Genomic DNA, 18,053 nt, shown 5'->3' with positions numbered 1-18,053 from the left:
CACACACACACACACACACACACAGGTTCAAGTTATGCAGAAAAACACGAACAATGGAAAAATAGTTTGCCCCTCAGGTGCCCTTCCCCTGGGGGGTTGATAGGAAGCCTAGCGGAGAAAGGAAGAAAAAGATTTTATTTTTTCAATTGGCTTTACAGCTCAGCAAAGTCTTTGCCCTGTTGTGGGCAAAAAGCATGAGACAGTGTCCTAAAGGGAGCCAATTGCAATGCTGCCTGCCCCTTTTCTAGGTTCTAGGAAATGAGATCATTCCCCTTGCTTGGCAACTAGGACAAGGGGTCACCCCAGTGCTATCTTCCAACCTAGTTTACCCTGGTCATTTCAGGGTTAAAATTATAGGGTTTGCTCGAGCTGGTTTTTTTTCTTCATTTCTGTCTTTTAATTTTGCATTTGCTCTAGAATATAAAAACGTTTGCCCATCCTCCATCGTATGTTCCTTTAATACTGGTAAGGTGTATTAGCAGATGTGTCTCCCTGCCCAGCAGAAAGTTAATCAGAGAACAGATCCTTATTTTCTATGGCAGCATCAGTATTTTACTGTCTGCTAACCCTGTCACTAACACACATTCTTTTAAGGGAAAAAAATGCTTCTGTGCTCTAGTTTTAAAATGCAAAGGTATGATGTTATTTGTCACCATGCCCAAAAAAGTCCTTACTCGATAACTTTGCCAGAAGAGGGAGAGAGAGAGAAGGCAAATGTTCCCCCAGCTGTTTCCTGTCTACAGTGTCTGTGTTTTGTAGATAAATGTGAGGATTTTCTCTAAATCCCTCTTCTGTTTGCTAAATCTCACTGTCACTGCTAAATTCAGAGCAGATAGAGCCTGCGCAATGGAATAAAGTCCTCAAAATTGAAATGTGACATTGCTCTCAACATCTCCCATCTCTCTGGATTTCTTTTTGCCTCATTATTCCTGCTAAGCAATTCATTTCCAGACTTTGCACTTCAGAAGCAATGGGAAAAATCAGCAGTCTTCCAACCCAATTATTTAAGTGCTGCTTTTGTGATTTCTTGAAGGTAAATATTTCTTACTCTTTAAAGTCATTGGGGAATTTTCTTTAAATTGTGTACTGTTTGCTTCTGCCTAGAAATGTTATTCACTTTAGAATTTTCATTGTTTCGGAACTGGGAGTTATTTATAAATTGCTGAATATGCATTTCTGTGGGATCTGAAAAAATAGCTCCGGGAGATGGATGCCTTTGCACAGATATCTGTATGAGTAGAAACTATTGCAAGGTACTTGTGCTAAATCCTCCACTTCTGCAGGGCTTCAGTGGTGTCCTTATAGAAGATTCCTTTAAATCCTGTCTATGGTTAAAGACTGTAGAGCATGGATATGAACTTTTGGATTTTTTTTGCAGGTGCAGATGTTTTATTTTTAAGACCATGTTCGTGTGTGTATGTGTGTGTATGTGTGTGTGTATGTATGTGTGTGTGTGTGTGTGTGTGTGTGTGTGTGTGTGTGTAACTTGTCAGGACTGGACTTTTTATTACAAGGCACATACGAAGAGTTATCTGTTAGATGATATTAAAGCTTTTAAATATGATCTTTGGAGCTAAGGTCCCAGAACTCTCTGCACTTATGCCCAGAGAGTCAAAGTTAGAGTGAAGTTTAATTTGCTCTTCCAAAAAAGAACTCCTTGACAATTCTTGCTGACCTCGCATATTCGTATAATTTAAACAAATGCATACTGTATATACGGAGAGGGAAAACTTTCTAGCAACTGCATGTCTAAGTTTTCTCTTTTGAAGAGGACTATCATGGGCGAAGTTTGGACTTAGGGTTTCGTGTTGTAACACTCTGATTTTATACTCGGTGTTGTAAAGTCTCTTTAGGTAAATTTGGCTGCTGTTGTTAATGCCAACTTCTCGTTTCCAATCACTGGCCCTAGTTCAAGTTTCCATTCTCAGCAAAATTATATCCTTCAAGACTTGTGTTTTTCCAATTTGCAAGCACTTTTAAGCCGCTGTCACTGGCTTCTCGATGCAATTGCCTAAGAGCTCAATTCATAAAACGTCCCTGCACTTAGTACAGCATTCATTCGCTGCTTTCAAATACTCCACCACTAGGACTTTTCTTAGTCAAGTAAGTGGCTTAGGAGTTAGGGATACGGCTTTGTCAGGCACCTGATTCTGCTACCCTCAAGATACAAAGCCACATGATGGGTACTTTGCTTTTAAAAGAAATGAAGTCTCTCTATATGTATATGCATGTATGTGTGTGTGTGCATATATATATATATATGTGTGTGTGTGTGTGTGTGTGTGTATATATCCATATATATATATGTGTGTATATATATGTGTGTAGATAGATAGATAGATAGATAGATCACGCGATCTTACAGCTAGGGCTTTTGTCTCCCTACTTAGATATTCATAAAAGAGGTTGTTGAGTGTTATTCTGCATTAATTACAAGTTTAGAAAACTGTCTCCAGATGAACTTTTCAGAAGTAAAGCTAGCAATAAGTTATTGCTTTCCCCCCATTCCTGGAGCAGTAAGTGGTTTGAGGAAGCCGTGTGGTCCTTCAAACATAATTCAGTAAGTAAAGGTGTCCTGCCTAGAGGCAGCATTCACAACTTGATTGTACTGAGTCTCAAGATATTTGTAAGTGTTTGAGTCAGAGGGAAGAGGGTAAGGCAGAAGACTGGAGCTTGGGTCACTGTTCAGGGTGGCTACAATAGGCACACAATGGAAATTGGTGCCTTGATTGGGAGGAAAAGATTGACTCAAATCCCAGCTGTGCAATTTGTTCATTGTTTGAATGGACAAAAGGCAGTTTACCCAGGCTAATAGCATACCTGCCTGGGTGTCCAAATGTAACTAGATGCTTTCACAAGCCCCACCCACAAAGCAGCACATGTTTTTAAGTCCTGTTTTCTATTCACATCAGCCTCATAATACCCACCCTGACCTGCTGTAAAAGATCTGGAACAAACAAAAATGGTTACACCTACAGTGAGTATTTTCTTATGACTATTGCCCTGAAATTTTGCTGGGCATTTTCGTTATAGCCCAGACATCTGGAATCAATTGATATTCCATTTATTTAAGATAAAAAGAAAGGTCTTTTAAATTTTGAAAATGTGAATGATTTTTGAGAAACAGTGTTCTGATGTTTTTCCCCCTTTTTTTTCTCTCCTTCTCTTTCTGGTTCTTCTTTCCTTTCTCTCTGTATCTTTCCTTTCTGTTTCTTTTGTGTTTGGCAAAATAAAAGACCAAGAAAAGGATGAACATATGGGGCCACTTGTTTCAAACTTTTAACTCCTAAGCGAGTTTGTTATTGTTTTCTTTTAGGGGAACATGATGTGATAAAATTCTCTGGTTCTCTGTGGGTGTACTGGACTGTTCTCTGAACTAAAGGAAAATGCAGTAGAGGTTCTATCCTGTCCTAAAGATAAAAGTGCTGATATTTATCTAACAATATAACTCAGCAAAAAAGAAAAGGAAAAAGAAAAGTCTATATAAAATCAATCTCAAATTCTTAAATGTTAGTGATCTATAGGTATTGTTGGGCTTATATGTGTGATACCAGAAATAACTATGGAAAATACAGTTTTGACATCTCCCGAAGTTCTCAATTCACTAAGGCTACCTCTTTCCCTGGATTTCACGAAAACTAAAGAACTTCAAGGCATCTACAGTTGCAGGTGCTTGGCCCTCGGCATTACTATAAACTCAACAAAGAAGGGAGAGATGGAGAAGTGAGACAGGTAGACTAGCATACATCTAAAACTGGCCCATTGCCAGAGTGTGGGGTATGTTCTGTAAGATCAGTTTGGAGTTTGCTCTTTTGAAAAAGGCAGTGAAGTCTAGTTGGGTTGGAATTGTTGAGATTTCCACTGGAAGTATTGAAGGGGAAAGCCCCCACCAATTATTTTATAACTAAGACCAATGCAGATTGGCTGATGACCTGTGCCCAGCAGTCCTGGTGGCTTTGGCTATGTGGTGGCAGAGGGCTTCCAGGCAGAGATCCTCCTGAGAAAATGGAAGAGATGTTCGGTTGGGTGTTTACCTTCTCTTCTATTTTACGGTCATTATTTATGATGATCTGCAAACAGAGGGCACTTTTCATCTTAAACTGTTTTACAAGCATTAACTAAATATTTACGTTGTGTTAACAAGAGTCAGGGGTTTAAGGTTTTTTCCCAATTTCTGAGCTGAAGGTCTGGCCACAAAAATGGAAATCTTAATTAGAATGATGGAGTAAAGTCTGCCACTGATGTAGAGAGCCATTAAGTTGAGAGTTCATGGAGGGCAAGGAGGACAAATGATGGAGTCTGTTCCTCCAAAAGGGATGGGGTTGAATGGACCAGCTTCTACTGTGAGGTTCAGAAAAGCCTCTTTTTATAATGATCACTTCCAGCGTAACTCCATGACCCTTTTGACAGGGTCCCTCGCTTACATCCTGTCAGTGACTCATCCAAGCCCACTGAAAGTAAATGCATCTGAAAGAGGTGAAGCTACTTGCCTTGGGAGTCTTCCTGGAAGAAACCACATCTTTGTGCCACAAGGAGCAATGTGGGAAAGTTAGTGATCACTACTACTCTGAGAGTGGATGGAGCCTTGAGCCACAGAAATCTTGCTTTATGCAAGGCTGCCATTTGGCTTCTATTATTGGCTAAATAAGTCAACCAGGGGTCCCTTGGTATATTTTGCTGTAAAATGGATACAGTGACACATAAGTCCCTCTGAGACATGAAGTCACAATTCCTGTGACAAAAAAAAAAAAAAAAAAAGAAGTCTTTTGCAGGTTTTGAGCTTAATGCCCTGTTCTTGGAAGGCAATATCTACACATACGTTGATTTGATAGTGCACTTGACACAGAGGGCATTAGAATACAGAAGGTGAAGGGTCTACTTAGCATGAGCCAATTTCATTCCTAAATCCTCGTATTTCTCCAGTTTCTGTTCATATTTTCACTTCCACTTGTGGTTGTGTTAACTACTGATATTCCCTAGGTAAAAAGTTTCTCTCTTTGTGCTTCTCTCTGTCTCTGTTTCTCTCTTTCTCTCTCTCATTAAGTGAAAAATTAAAAAAAAACCCACCCTATAACGACATACAGTATTTTCACAAGTCCTTTTTTATCCACGGTAAATTCTTTTTAATAAGTAGCTGGGGAATGCCGTTCTAGTTAACTTAATATTCTGGTCCATAACGAATGCATATGTCATCTTTGAATGGCCAATCTTTAGAGAATTTAAATTAATAAAACGTATTTGGCCCCAAATCTGGACTGAGCATAGTTTAACCTTTGAAAATTCAGAAGGTTTACCAGGATCTCTGAGTGGTGTGGGATCTACTGCAATAATAGCATTTTTCATTTACATAGTAAATGTTTCTAGATGTTTTATCTCATTGAATTGTAATAGGAATCTGTAAAGAAGGGGTTCGGAAAAAGTCCACGGTGGCAAGGGGATTAAACACAGGTTGTTTGATGCCAAGACACGATCCGTCCACACCACCCTATGGTCTGCCATGCACTCTGATGCACTTTTGTGCAGGGTAGTTCTGACTAATGGCAGTAACAGAAGGTGTGTGTGAGGGGAGGGGCAGGGGGGCAATGTAACTTTGCCTCACCCACACTGCCCTTGCAAGGACCAGGGAGGAAACATGACCATTCTTCTGTGTTTTTGGCAGGTAAAGATGCACATCATGTCCCCCTCTCATCTCTTCTATCTGGGCCTGTGCTTGCTCACCTTCACCAGCTCCGCCACAGCTGGACCAGAGACGCTCTGTGGGGCTGAGTTGGTGGACGCTCTTCAGTTCGTGTGTGGAGACAGGGGTTTTTATTTCAGTAAGTAGCCCTCCCTCTCACTGCTCTGTGGATTTACAACCGCAGGGAGTGTGTGAATAACTGAATGACTGCCCGTGGCTGGCAGCCGTCCTCAGCCTCTGAGATTCTTCACCTTAAAGTAAGCCTAGTGTTTCAACGGGGCTGTGGCAGGTTTTGCAGATTTAGGATGGAATTTTCCTCCTTAGCAGTTTGTCTTTTAACTACTTCCTGCTGAGAGCTTTCCCAAATCTATTGTGCTCTACCCTCACTATTCCTTTCCTTTCAGTGAAAGGATGGGACAAGATGGAGCCTAGAGGATTGCATTTTTTTTGTCTCAAGATCTGTGGGTGCACATATAAACATATGGAAACAAGTGCTAGGTAATTTGGAGTAAAATAGTAAGGGGGTCTTGGAGAAAGAATTAAGGGGGCACATCCCAGATGTCTCCACGCAATATGAAATCACCAGGAACAGAAGGTGAACTTCACTCAAAGGCACATTTGCAAATACAAAGACAGTCTCTAAATGCAAACTCAAATGCCATATTAATTTGTCCTCTATGCAAATTGACCTTGATTTTTTTGGTTATTGCCTTCCTTTGACTTAGCTTTTCTCTGGGACTCTCCATCTGGAAAAGGGTTTCTGACAAGTGTGGGGTTACTTATCCCATAAGTAGATCTCAGGTGATTAAAATGTTGACAGTCAATAAAAAATAGACAGCCAACTCAATGTTTCCAAATAATAAACACAAATATAACTCAATGTTGCCTGGGGGAACTGATCACTTAAAGAATCTACCTCAGAGGTACCTATCAAATTGTACATTATAGGACAGTGAAAGATTTAAAGCCAATTGCTCATTCTATATAATTGTTTGGAATTTTAGAGAGTTCCAGGAAACTGATATTCAGGTCCTCAGTGAGCATGAATCATTCTTAGAGGTTCATTATCACTCGAGTGTAGACAGCTTACCTCAGTTGCCCACTAAGCTTTGAATAGCTCCTCTGATGACTCACAGACTTCAAGTCTCTCTCATCTTCTTCCTGGGGAAGGTGGTGTGTGCTTGTGTGTGTGTGTGTGTGTGTGTGTGTGTGTGTGTGTGTGTGAGAGAGAGAGAGAGAGAGAGAGAGAGAGAGAGAGAGAGAGACAGACAGACAGACAGACTAGGGGAAGGGTCCTGAATATAGCAGTCTGTGATGAGTCGGGGAGATGGGAAAGGAGAGGCTGGTGGAGGACTGATGGGTACTCATCACAGATTTGGCAACAAATAGTCTTTAAACAACTACAAACAGAGAATGAGAAGTGCTTTCTATACTTGAATGAGTAAATTCCCCCTCTCTGTTTCCAGCTAATGCTTCAATAGAGTGAATTCAGGTATTTTTCTCCCAACAAAGCAATTCTATCTGGTTCTCTGTTGTAGTGCAGAAGAATGAGTTCATTGGGTGGGTACTTTTAAAATAGCAGACCTGTTTTACCTTTGAAATATCCAGTGAAAGGCAAATGTGTTACATCAACATCACCCAATGGTGGGTTGTCATTACTCTTTATTTTGCTGCTACTGATCCACATATAAAAAATGAATAAGTAATTCCACTTATTATGCTCAAGAGATTTTCCCCCTTGATAATCCATTTGCAAAATTTCCTTTGATCCAAGGATCAAGGTGATTGCCAAGCCCACAATTGTCTTCTGTTATGTGCCAAGCTGAATTGTCTTGTTTGACATGATGTGCTCCAGGATTTCCATGCACAGTGCATGGAAACTGGATCATTCTGTGCCTCTGATATTTGAATTAGATGATGAAAAATGGGAACAGAAATAATGATTTGGTCCCACATAATCATATAATACTGATACATGTGCACACAGACAGTTAAGAGTATGGGACAACTAAGATGGAAACCAATTTCAAGCCACTGAAAAGGTTCTTTTATTGTTACTACAATGATCAAATTTTAGCAGATGTTTTTAAACTCCATTTTAATAACTTGAAAGGGAAAGTTTATATATAGGCACTCTTAATGTTTGAAGTATAACTTTGGATAGAAAGTGGTTTCATAAATTGTGATTATTGTCAGCATTGCCATTGAGACTCTATGTTTCATAAATTCTGCCTAATAGAATTCTATGACTTATATAAATTTTTTGTCTGACGCAGAACCTCATGAACAAAAGTATTCTTGTTAACTTTCTAGTCAACTGGACAATCTCTTTTGCCAAAGAGAAGTTAGCTTTAATTCAAAACATTGATGGAGCATGTGCTATATGTGAGATACTGTACTAGGCATGAATAAGATGCCTAGAAATGAATGAGAGATTGACTTTGCTTTCAAGAAACTCATAGTCTGATAGGATGTTTCAAAACTGCATGTAACTATTATCAAATGTCATATGAGAAACACAATCATAGAAGAATAGATTATAGTCCTTTATGCTTTTCCTGAAGACTTTGTCCCATTTGAAATCACCTAGCCATGATCTACCCTCTCAATGGGCCTCTTGATGCCAAAGACTATATTTATTTACCATTGAATCCTAGTAGCTAGCCCTATGCCTGGCTGATATAGTAAAGGCTCGTATTTGATTATTGAACTGACAAGCTTGAATTGAATGTAATTGAATCCAATTGAATGGAATGGAATTACTTATTTGGGATCTCAGTCTTCAGAACCTTAAAGAATTAGGTTTGTCAAGTACTTTGGACAATTTATACCTCCTATATATCTAGCTATTGGATAAAACTATTTTTCTTTTATTCAACTGAATACAGTGTATACTAACAATGTCTTAGAGACTGCATTTTGGTCATCCCCAAGCTACACTGATGGTCTGGTTTGTGTCTAAGCCAATTATTCTAACAGGCATTAACTGTTGTCAACAAATTTTATTGAGTTTCCTTTTTGTCCGCTGAGATTTAGTGTGTGTAGAAGTCAGCTTTAAGCATTTACAGTCTTTGAGATACTTTTTAGAGGAAATCAGTCTTCCCCACCTCTATCCCCTGTCAATTGACTCTTATCATTGTTTTTATCCTTATTTTCAAAGTTTTACTGTGGCTGTGCTTTTTATTTTAAGCTGTATCAAATCCATTTTGAAAGTATAGTTTTGTTGTTCTTGTTATTTTTTAATAGTGGAAGGCAGTTTCTGATCTTAGTTTGAAATTCAAACATCTAAAAGAAAATTGCCTCCATATTTATCTTTTTGCTTGGCCCGAATGTTTAACAAGGGGAATTTTCTCAACCTATTAGAAAAGAACAGTTCTGAATATAAAAAAAGTTTTTAATGTTGACTTTGTATTGACTGACCCAGTGTGTGAATGAGCTCATCTTTGTCTACAAGCACAAGTTCCACTACAGCACAGTGGAAGCATCCTTCTAGATTATCTGTTTTGTGAATATTTTCCCAGCATAAGTGGAACAGTTCCTCTATAATTAATGCAGCTTCCCCAGACATTTTATGAAATGAAAGTTCCAGTGAACAGCTAATTACTAATTCTTCCCTATGTATCATAGTAAGAGAAGGTATCAGCCAGTCTTGTGCTCTCACCGTCCTATGAGGAAAATGGTAGCATAATGAGGTGGCACATTGGGAAAGAGCTAGCTATTATCTTGCCAGATTGATGGAGCCCTCATAGAGGAGGGCTTGTTATAACCTCATTTTGCATGAAACATAGCAAGAGGAAAAGAGCTTCAACTGAAATAGAAGTTAAGCTTGCCATGGATATAATTTTTTGACAGTCATGGTGATTAACCATTTTAATGTGTACTTTAGGGGCTCGTGGAATTTCTCTCTTTGGAGATACTTAAAAAATTGACAGACAACCAACCATCTTGGATGGTTTCAATTAAGAGCAACCAAAAGAAAGCAAGTTTTGGGGGTCCTTTTTAGTTTTAAGAGTCTATAAACAGTCCCTTAAATAAAGTGTATATGCTTTACCTCGGCGGTCTGGGAAAAAGGAGAAGTAAATCAATTAGAAAAAAAAGTTGGATACCCTTTCAGCTATTCCAGATTTATGGCTTTTGTAAAACATACTTCCAATGCATAGTTATTAAGAACGGGTCTGAATAAACTAAAGGCATTCTTCATGTATTAAAACATACTGCTTTAAGTGAAACTTTGTAATGAATTTCATTGTTATTGATTGCAACAACCTTCCTAGATCTAGGTATTATTATTAACTCAGGCTTCTTTCATTTGAAATATAGTGCTCAGAAAACTGCTCCCAGACCTGTCATTCATTAGCTGTATGACTTTGGCAGGCATTTAAACTTCCTGGGTCAAAATGTCCTTGTCTATAAAACAAGGGGATTTTGTTAAAGCAAATGACTTCTTCTAACTTTAATGGACTCATAGTCCAGATTGTAATTATCAAGGATTGGGTGCTATTCAAGAAAGAAGAACCTTGGATTTAAGTAGTGGCCAAAGTACATTAGTGTCCTTTATCTTCTCTACAGAGTTTCTGTTTGCCCCTAAAGATAGGCGATTCCACCTACTTAATGAAAGAGTAGCCAGCTTCTTTTGTTTTGTTTTGTTTTGTTTTGTTTTGTTTTGTTTTGTTTTGTTTTAAGGTGAGCTTCAACCCCTCAGGGATAGAATAAAAGTTCAGACATGACCAAATACATGAGGGTCATCTGGCCAAAGGAGCACACACCTCATGAAAGCAGATAGCCATCTTTCTTTGCAAGGAAGGACTAGCTCACAGGTCTCATCTTTACATATTCTTACTCTCTTGAATGTGAGAACAAGTGAGTAGGTCAGTTTTAAGTTGCACTTGATTACTTTTGAGGGGACAAGAAGAATCTATAGGCTTCTAAACCTTGACCAGCCACCTTTTGCCAGCCTATTGATACTGTCTTTCCAACTAAAGAAGGAAGTGTATAGTTTGGGGCATTCAAAGATACATACTATTAGCATTGCTTTGAATGGGGCTGGGTTTGGGCTACACCATTTGTATTCCTTGTTTTGGTACCCCTTGGACTGCCAGTCATGCATTTGTATGACAGCTGGTCAAAGTTAAGGGTACGTCACTGGCTGTGGAAAAGCTTTTCAAAGAGAAAAGCTTTGAAATTAATTGGCACATGTGGGGTTTGACCTATGGCCCTGGCCTCATTAGCACCACTAAGCTAATAAGTCACAGGTATTCTTAAAGAAAAGCAAAGAGTTTTTACATTGACCTGAAGTGCTTGCTACTACTCTAAATATGCCCAAGAGGACCAGTCTATGCAACCAAAGGACCACTTAAAAAGTGATAGTATCTATGCAAAATAAGAAACTAATTTGCATTTTTCTGACATTTTTAATGTTCTTTGGGTTTATCTTCCTGATGGAGAATTATGGGAAGCAGAAAAGTGAAGGGTTCGAGACTAAGATCCTGGTCTCTATTGACAAAAATTTAGAGTTTGAATTCTAATTTACTTGGTGTGTGGCCCTGAGCAAGCTACTTAACATCTGTTCCTCAATTTTCTCATCTGTAAAATGGGGGCCTACCTCATAGAAGTGGTGTTAGGATTCAATGAGTTAATGTATTAGAACATATTGACTTAGAATACTGCCTGGCACATAGTAAGCACATCCATATGTTAGCAATTATATTTATTTATTCTTTTCTGGGATCTGTTGCAGAGTCTATTGCCAAGGTTGAGGAATCTGCACAGCCCAATAAGTTATACACTCATTTTCTCTCCTTAGGGACAACTGATAACACCTGTTATTAGTAATAATTGGTATATAGCAGTACCAGTAACAAGAAGAATGTCTTGTGTTTGAATAGTACATTTACTTTTTCAAAATCCAGTTGCATGAGTTTTCTCACTTTGTTTGGTTTTACCCCTGGAATGCAAGAATTATGGCTTCACTGAATAAATGAGAAACATAAGACACTGAGACTTTGTGACTTACCTCACTGGCTGGATCCAGAACCAAAGCTAAGGTCTCTTGTCTCCAAGAAGCATATTCATTTGGCCATTTACATTGTTTAGAGGCCCAACGTGTGATAGCATAGGGAGATGCTTCCAAAAATCCCAGTCCTCTTCCGAGAGATAAGGAGCAGAAACCCCTGGGTAACCAAATTGATTCTGAAAACTTCTTTGGAAGGAGGCATGAGGGAGATATTCATGTGATAACCCTACAGTTTCTCTTGTAGGAAAAATTAGGAAATACTAGTAGAATTTCCTCAGGGTGCACAACAAAATCTTTGATTGGAGGCTACTGCTGTTCAAGAGCCTTCAGAGACTGGACCCCATTCAGACAGAACACTGCAGCTCACCTGTGAGCACCAGGATATGTAGTATGATCTGGTGGGGGTGGGGGGGGGGACATCTCCTCTGGCCAACTTCAAGTTCTCTTCATTCTCTTCCAGCAAACTTCAGGTGCCTCATTTCTTGCAGCTGTTAGTTCTGTTGCTTTTTCTCAAAGACTGGTTGAAGAAGGGCTGTTTATTTGGACCAGAAATCTTTCTCTGGGGATTATGAGAGAGATGTGGTAAAGGAGAGGTGGTCATAAGGTTCCATAATCCAGTGTGCCAGGCAGGTAGAGGCTTCTCCAATTTGGCCATGGAAGGAGTTATGAGAGCAGGCTTGGGTTTGGATGAAAGGCTTCCACCTGTGCAGGTATCACTCAACCAGCTTTTTGAAGACCATTGGTTTTGGATATCTCGTATCTTAAGTGGCTGGTAGGTTAGGTATTTTAGATCCAGAAGAGAGTTTTGGCATTCTTCAAATTCCCTGGGCCTCCATATACCTTGTCCAGACATCATGTTCCATGCCAGCATTCCTCAGGGCCTCTGTTAAGAGATGACTATCCCTCTAGCAACCTTCCTTCCCATTTCACAGCCTGCAACAAAGAATCCGACACACTGAAAACAGGCACAAGATCTCTCTCAAGTACATTTTTCATTGTTCTCAATAATGGACTACAAAGCCTTTGCTCTTTTATGCAGCCAGACGTCTTTGACAACCATGGTGGCAAAAAATCGTTTTTGCACTGAGCTGCTGCTCTGGCAAAGTTCCATCCTACACCTCTCTGTGAAACATCAGCAAGCTCTTACATCACAAAGAATTACTTTTGGTTGCCTGGAAAGTTCAAATCCTCAGGCCTTATTAGCTGTTAGACTAAGAAGATGACAACACAGCATTTTGTTTGTCTTTATCTACATGTGAGATCATGTTTAAAACAGCAAAGAGCTGTTATTTGACATGCAATTCCTGAACCGTAGTAAGTTGTATGCCTATTTAATGCATTGTTTAGTCTCACATTGGCTAAAGCCACTTAAAGAAGCACTTGGCAAGCTCTGGCTTTTCATTCTTGGCATAGCTGCCCCTCTTACTTTTTCACTGAACCTTAAATACCAAGAAAAACCCTTCACTTACTTTATATCTGGCATATTGCTTTATGCAGTTGGCCAGAACTTTTGCATGTGGCCCTCTGCATTTGTCCTAAGGTAATTAATGGCTTTGCAATATTTGATCAGCAGCAGTACGGATACAAAGAGAAATTGTGCAACCAGTAGAGACCACACAGTCTTTTAAATTAAAACCTTTTGCATTTAATGCTCAGGCATACTACAGGATAATGGTTTCCATGCCAAAAAAAAAGGGGGGGGGGTATGGGGACGCCCCTGGGAAGACATGCAAAAAACTGATTATTGATTAAGCATACATCTCTCTAATATCTCCCTCTTAAAACTACCTGATTGTTCAAAGGAAGTAAAATTAAAGACTGCTACAAGCTTGGAAAGCCTTGAGAAATAGTCAAACATCAAGAATGAAATTCAGAGAGGGGCGCCTGGGTGGCTTAGTCAGTTGAGTGTCCGACTTCGGCTCAGGTCATGATCTTGTAGTTCATGAGTTCCAGCCCCACATCAGTCTCTGTGCTGACAGCTCAGAGCCTGGAGCCTGCCTTGGATTTTCTCTCTCTCTCTCTCTCTCTCTCTCTCTCTCTCAAAAATGAATAAATATTTAAAAAAGATTTAAACTCAGAGAGAAGTGATGTGTCCAAGGTCACACTGCTAATAGACAGAAATAGAAAAAGATACTGTTGATTCTGTTTTCTGATTCTAATGCAGTGTTTGGCCTTTAGAAGCAATGAACCATGCCTATATCAAAATTACCTGGTAAATTAAAATGGCCAGGAGGGGCCTCCAATCAAGCTCACCCAAATGAATGTAGATCTTGGTGGCTCTCATTCCAACAAACTCATCTGAAAGTTAACACTTTTGTTCCCTTGCTGTAGAAATTTTCACAAACTAAAATAATTCCCTGCCTGTTTCTTATACATTACACAAAACCTGCAGATGCTTTGGGCATTCCACTCCACTTAAGGTCATAATTTAGACTATTATTGTATATTATATTATTCTGACTCTTTGGTCACTCTCTCCAATGTCAACTTGGGTAGAACTGCTTTGGAATGACTTAGCAAAGCTGTGCTCCTGGAAAATCTGAAACAGTCTGACGAGTTGTTGGATCAGCTTTTTTTTCTGGAGATTTCTCTGACGGCCCTAGGCCAAAAGAAATTTACACCTGATTTTTTTGCAGACTTCCAAGCAAATACTCTATGAATCTCTTCAGACTTTCTTCTTTCATCTGTGGTCTTTATGAGGTACTAAAAAGGCTGTTGAAGGGGTCTTTTTAAACTTTGAAAATTTGTTAGTCATAGACTCAATTCTGTGAATATTGCTGGGAAGATGGTACTACCTCTGTGCCATTTACCCTGGTGAAATGGTCTTTCATCAGAAGCAAGTGATTAAGAAAGTCCACACTGAGCCAACCCACAAGCAGCCAACTCCTGATAATCTATGAAACTGGGGAAAGGAGCACCAAGAGTTAGAATTCTGGATTAAACTGATTTGAGGACACTGTAGATTTTGGCCTCCTTTCTCGCTGCCCCCTGCCCCAGCTCCTTTGTGAGACCAAGTGGCCTGTTTTTAAATCCTACTTCATTCTTATACTCCCCACTTGCCTCCGTGAGCAGTGTCATTGGCAAAAGAATTTCTCAACCTAAGCACTATTGACATTTTGAGCCAGATATTTTTTTTTGTTGGGGAAGGAGGGCTGCTCTGTGCATTGTGAATCTTTAGCACCACACATGGCTCCTACCTTCTGGATGCCAGTGTCCTTCCTCCCAGTCATGACAATCAAAATATCTCCAGACATTGCCAGATGTCTCCGGCGGTGGGCCGGGGGGTGAGGGGTAGTGTGGAATCACCCCTAGTTGAGCACTACTGGACTAGAGGTCTCTAGAAGAGAAGCAGTTAGAGATGAGAAAGCCATTAGTGAAACTAACACAGAAAGTAATTGTCAGTCACTGGTTAATCAGAAGTCTATGTTCCATTACCCAGAGTAACAATGAGAAGACTCATTGTGGTTTCAAAAGTCTTTCCCTGAAAATAAAAAGCTCTTCCTATAGGCTATCTAGAAGGTATTTGTAGGTGCTCCTTCTTGTCTTATAGCTGTGGAATTTGTTTATTTTAGTAACGCAGGAAAGGAAGGCAGAAATGGTGTAAAGCAAAACTTTGTGCTTCGAAGTATGATTATGACCACCTGGAGCAAAAGATAACTAGATAAGCTAGTTATCTTTGACCTCAATATTTATGGCCATTCACTTCTTAGTCATATAACAAATAAGCTGTCAGTGTCCCACAGTTGAAAAGGCCTGGTTCAGATATGGTGGCCATGATTTTTCTCTTCCCTTCTTGTGTCTTTCCTATCTGAATATCATCAGAGGCATTTTATTGCCAAGAAACAGCCCCAGCAGAAAACAGAAAGAGAGGACACTGGAAATCAGAAGTTCCACATTTGGGCCTCACCCAGCTCCCCTACTTAACAGCATTTCTCCCCTTTGGAGCAGTTGGTTAATATCCTTGCGTCTTACATTCCTCATTAGTAAAGTGGGAATTAAAATATTATACCTCAGAGTTCTTTTGAGGCTCAACTATAGAAGGGTTTGGAAAACCTAAGGGGTCATCCAAACATGTTGCTATAATTGATTGAATTAAATGCTTTGCCTTGTCCCTCTAATCACCACCACAAATTAGTTTAGTGGTTCAACTTCAATTATTAATGACATTGACCCATTAGTTCAATTGTTCTGCAATAATTATAATCTAGACAAGTTAATTTGGCAGTGTATCACCTCAACCTTATTAATTAGAAAGAAAAGTATGTTGGTATCTTCTGTTCACTTCTATATCACTTTACATTTAGACCACCCAAGAGTTAATTAATGTATTTTCAGAATGCTCACCCAGTATTACTGTTATGTCCTCATTGCAGGGAACAGGAAGGAGACAGAGCCTATCACTTTACCACGCTAAGCTTGCTTAAAAAGTCTGTCTCCACAAGGTGGTTTTGTAGGCACTGAGGTATCACATGTAGGCAAGAGATTTCCATTCTCCCAAGTCAGCTATTGGTTATTTCTGCTTAGCCTCAAAATGCGGTGTTCAGCAGAGGGAATGTACTCGCTAATCAGAAAAGTATCTTTGCACTCTCAGGTTGCCCATTGTAACAGCTTCCTTATCATAGCCTGACTTAGGGGAATTGAATTTTTTTGTTTGAGCATGGCTTTGATGAAATCAGAATTGTGAGTTTTATCACCATGCAGTCCAGTGACCAACTGGCACGTGTTTCTTCTATCCCAGAGGCTTCAAATCCAACAGCTCTCAGATACATAATATTTGACTTAGCAAAGACACTTTTGAACCTCACAATCAAGTACTGGTTACCACTGCTGTGAATTTTCATTCTATTTTGAGCTCTTTTAGAAAAACAAAGTTTTACTTTTTTTCCTGTCCTCCACACCATCCAATATTGGGCACTTAAAACTCCTTGACTTGATGTTAACAAAGTCATTCCAACAACTATTTCCTTCTACGAGTCCCCAGAATATACCCCCATCTGCTGCTGCCACCATTAAGGATCTGAGATTTAAGATATAGAACTAAAAATCTATTTGAGGTATCATCTCTTAGGACACATTCACTATTGCCCCAGTAAAAATTTCTCCTTGCTCAACAGTAGGCTAATTCTAGTCAACAGAGAGTTTTCGAGGTCTACATTAGGAGCCTTCACAAAAAGATTCTACCTGTGGAAATGGCTTTGAAAACAGACCTCTATTTAGTTCCTCTCTATTTCATCTGAGGTATCCATACTAAAAGGAGCGATGGTAGCCACGGGCAGGCAGGTAACAAAAGGTAAATCCCTGGCAAATAAGCCCCCAAGGTGGGTAAAACAGCTGGAGTACCAGCCCTCAGAGAACTCTACAAGTAGTTTTTATTTGCCAAAGTATAATTGAAGAATCGGAGAGCTAGAAAGAACTGCAGAGAGCAATCTGGGCCAGTGCACTCACTTCCCAGATGAAATGAGATCCAGAAGAAAACAATGTGCATCAGGTCACAAAGTACACTGGTGGGAAGGCTGGGACTGCAATTCAGTCACCTTGCTCAGTCTAGGGGTTTTTTTACACAGGAAGATGCTTTGAACTTAACCTTGAAAAACCCACATGAAGGTAGCATTAACAACTCAGAACTGCTATGTCATTCTTCTGTTGTAATGCATTAGAATAGTATTTGAAAATCTGAGCCCTTAACCAACAAGAAAACATTTTTTCCAACTACTACCACCCTTTGGATAACATCATCAAGTCTCTTTATCTCAAATCTGATCAACCTGACTACAGGACTATGGATCTTCATAGACCCTAGTAGTTTGATGAATTGGAGGCCTAAAAGAAAAAAAGTGACGAGCTCATTTCTTTTTAGAGATACTTTTAATTTAAAGTCATGTCAGTTGGTTGCCTAGTTTATGCATTTGTATTGCATGTTAACTCAGAAGCTACCCAAAACAAAAGGCACTGTCAATACATTATTTCTGTCTCCACATTCCTGACTTGCTAGTCTTCCATGAAGGTCTTCCATGAAGAAGCTTAAATTTTCCTACGTATTTTGAGTTTTATGTTTCTTTCCATTAAAGTTTCCAGCCGTTCATAGACATATTTAGTTTGGCAGAAGGTCGTGGTGACTCATGGAATGAAGAAATTTGAAAGCAAAGCTACTGAAAATGGATCTAATTTCTTTTTGGGGTAATTTGGGAGCGAGCGATTGATAATTTGTCTAATTTTTCCTGGTTTCATCAGCTGCCATACTGCCAAATATTTGTTCCATATGGATGCTTTGTTATTACTGAAACATATAACAAATTTCAGCTGCAACTATATCTAATATGGTCAAAGGGCAAGACTATTGTTGGCTCATTTTCTCATTGTTTT

General features: G+C 39.4%; 1 protein-coding gene across 5 annotated transcripts in view; it reads left to right on the top strand.

Annotated features, from left to right (window-relative positions):
* Nucleotides 1-718: 718 nt before the first annotated feature.
* Nucleotides 719-18,053, top strand: part of IGF1 (insulin like growth factor 1) — a 71,241-nt gene continuing 53,906 nt past the window's right edge. For 2 of the 5 annotated variants that reach the window (XM_030323521.1, XM_030323519.1), the window contains exons 1-2: nucleotides 719-1,033; nucleotides 5,660-5,816. In XM_030323521.1, coding sequence (XP_030179381.1) covers nucleotides 971-1,033; nucleotides 5,660-5,816 — 220 coding nt within the window. In that variant the 5' untranslated portion in view covers nucleotides 719-970. Of the gene's footprint in view, nucleotides 1,034-2,918; nucleotides 2,978-5,659; nucleotides 5,817-18,053 lie in introns of those variants that run through there. The other 3 variants (XM_030323523.1, XM_030323520.1, XM_030323522.1) reach the window with 2 other exon arrangements.

The sequence above is a fragment of the Lynx canadensis genome, chromosome B4 (assembly GCF_007474595.2).
Source record: "Lynx canadensis isolate LIC74 chromosome B4, mLynCan4.pri.v2, whole genome shotgun sequence".
In the NCBI taxonomy this organism is placed as follows: domain Eukaryota; kingdom Metazoa; phylum Chordata; class Mammalia; order Carnivora; family Felidae; genus Lynx; species Lynx canadensis.
The sequence above is the reverse complement of the archived record's forward strand: the minus strand, read 5'-3'. Positions and strand labels throughout refer to the sequence as shown.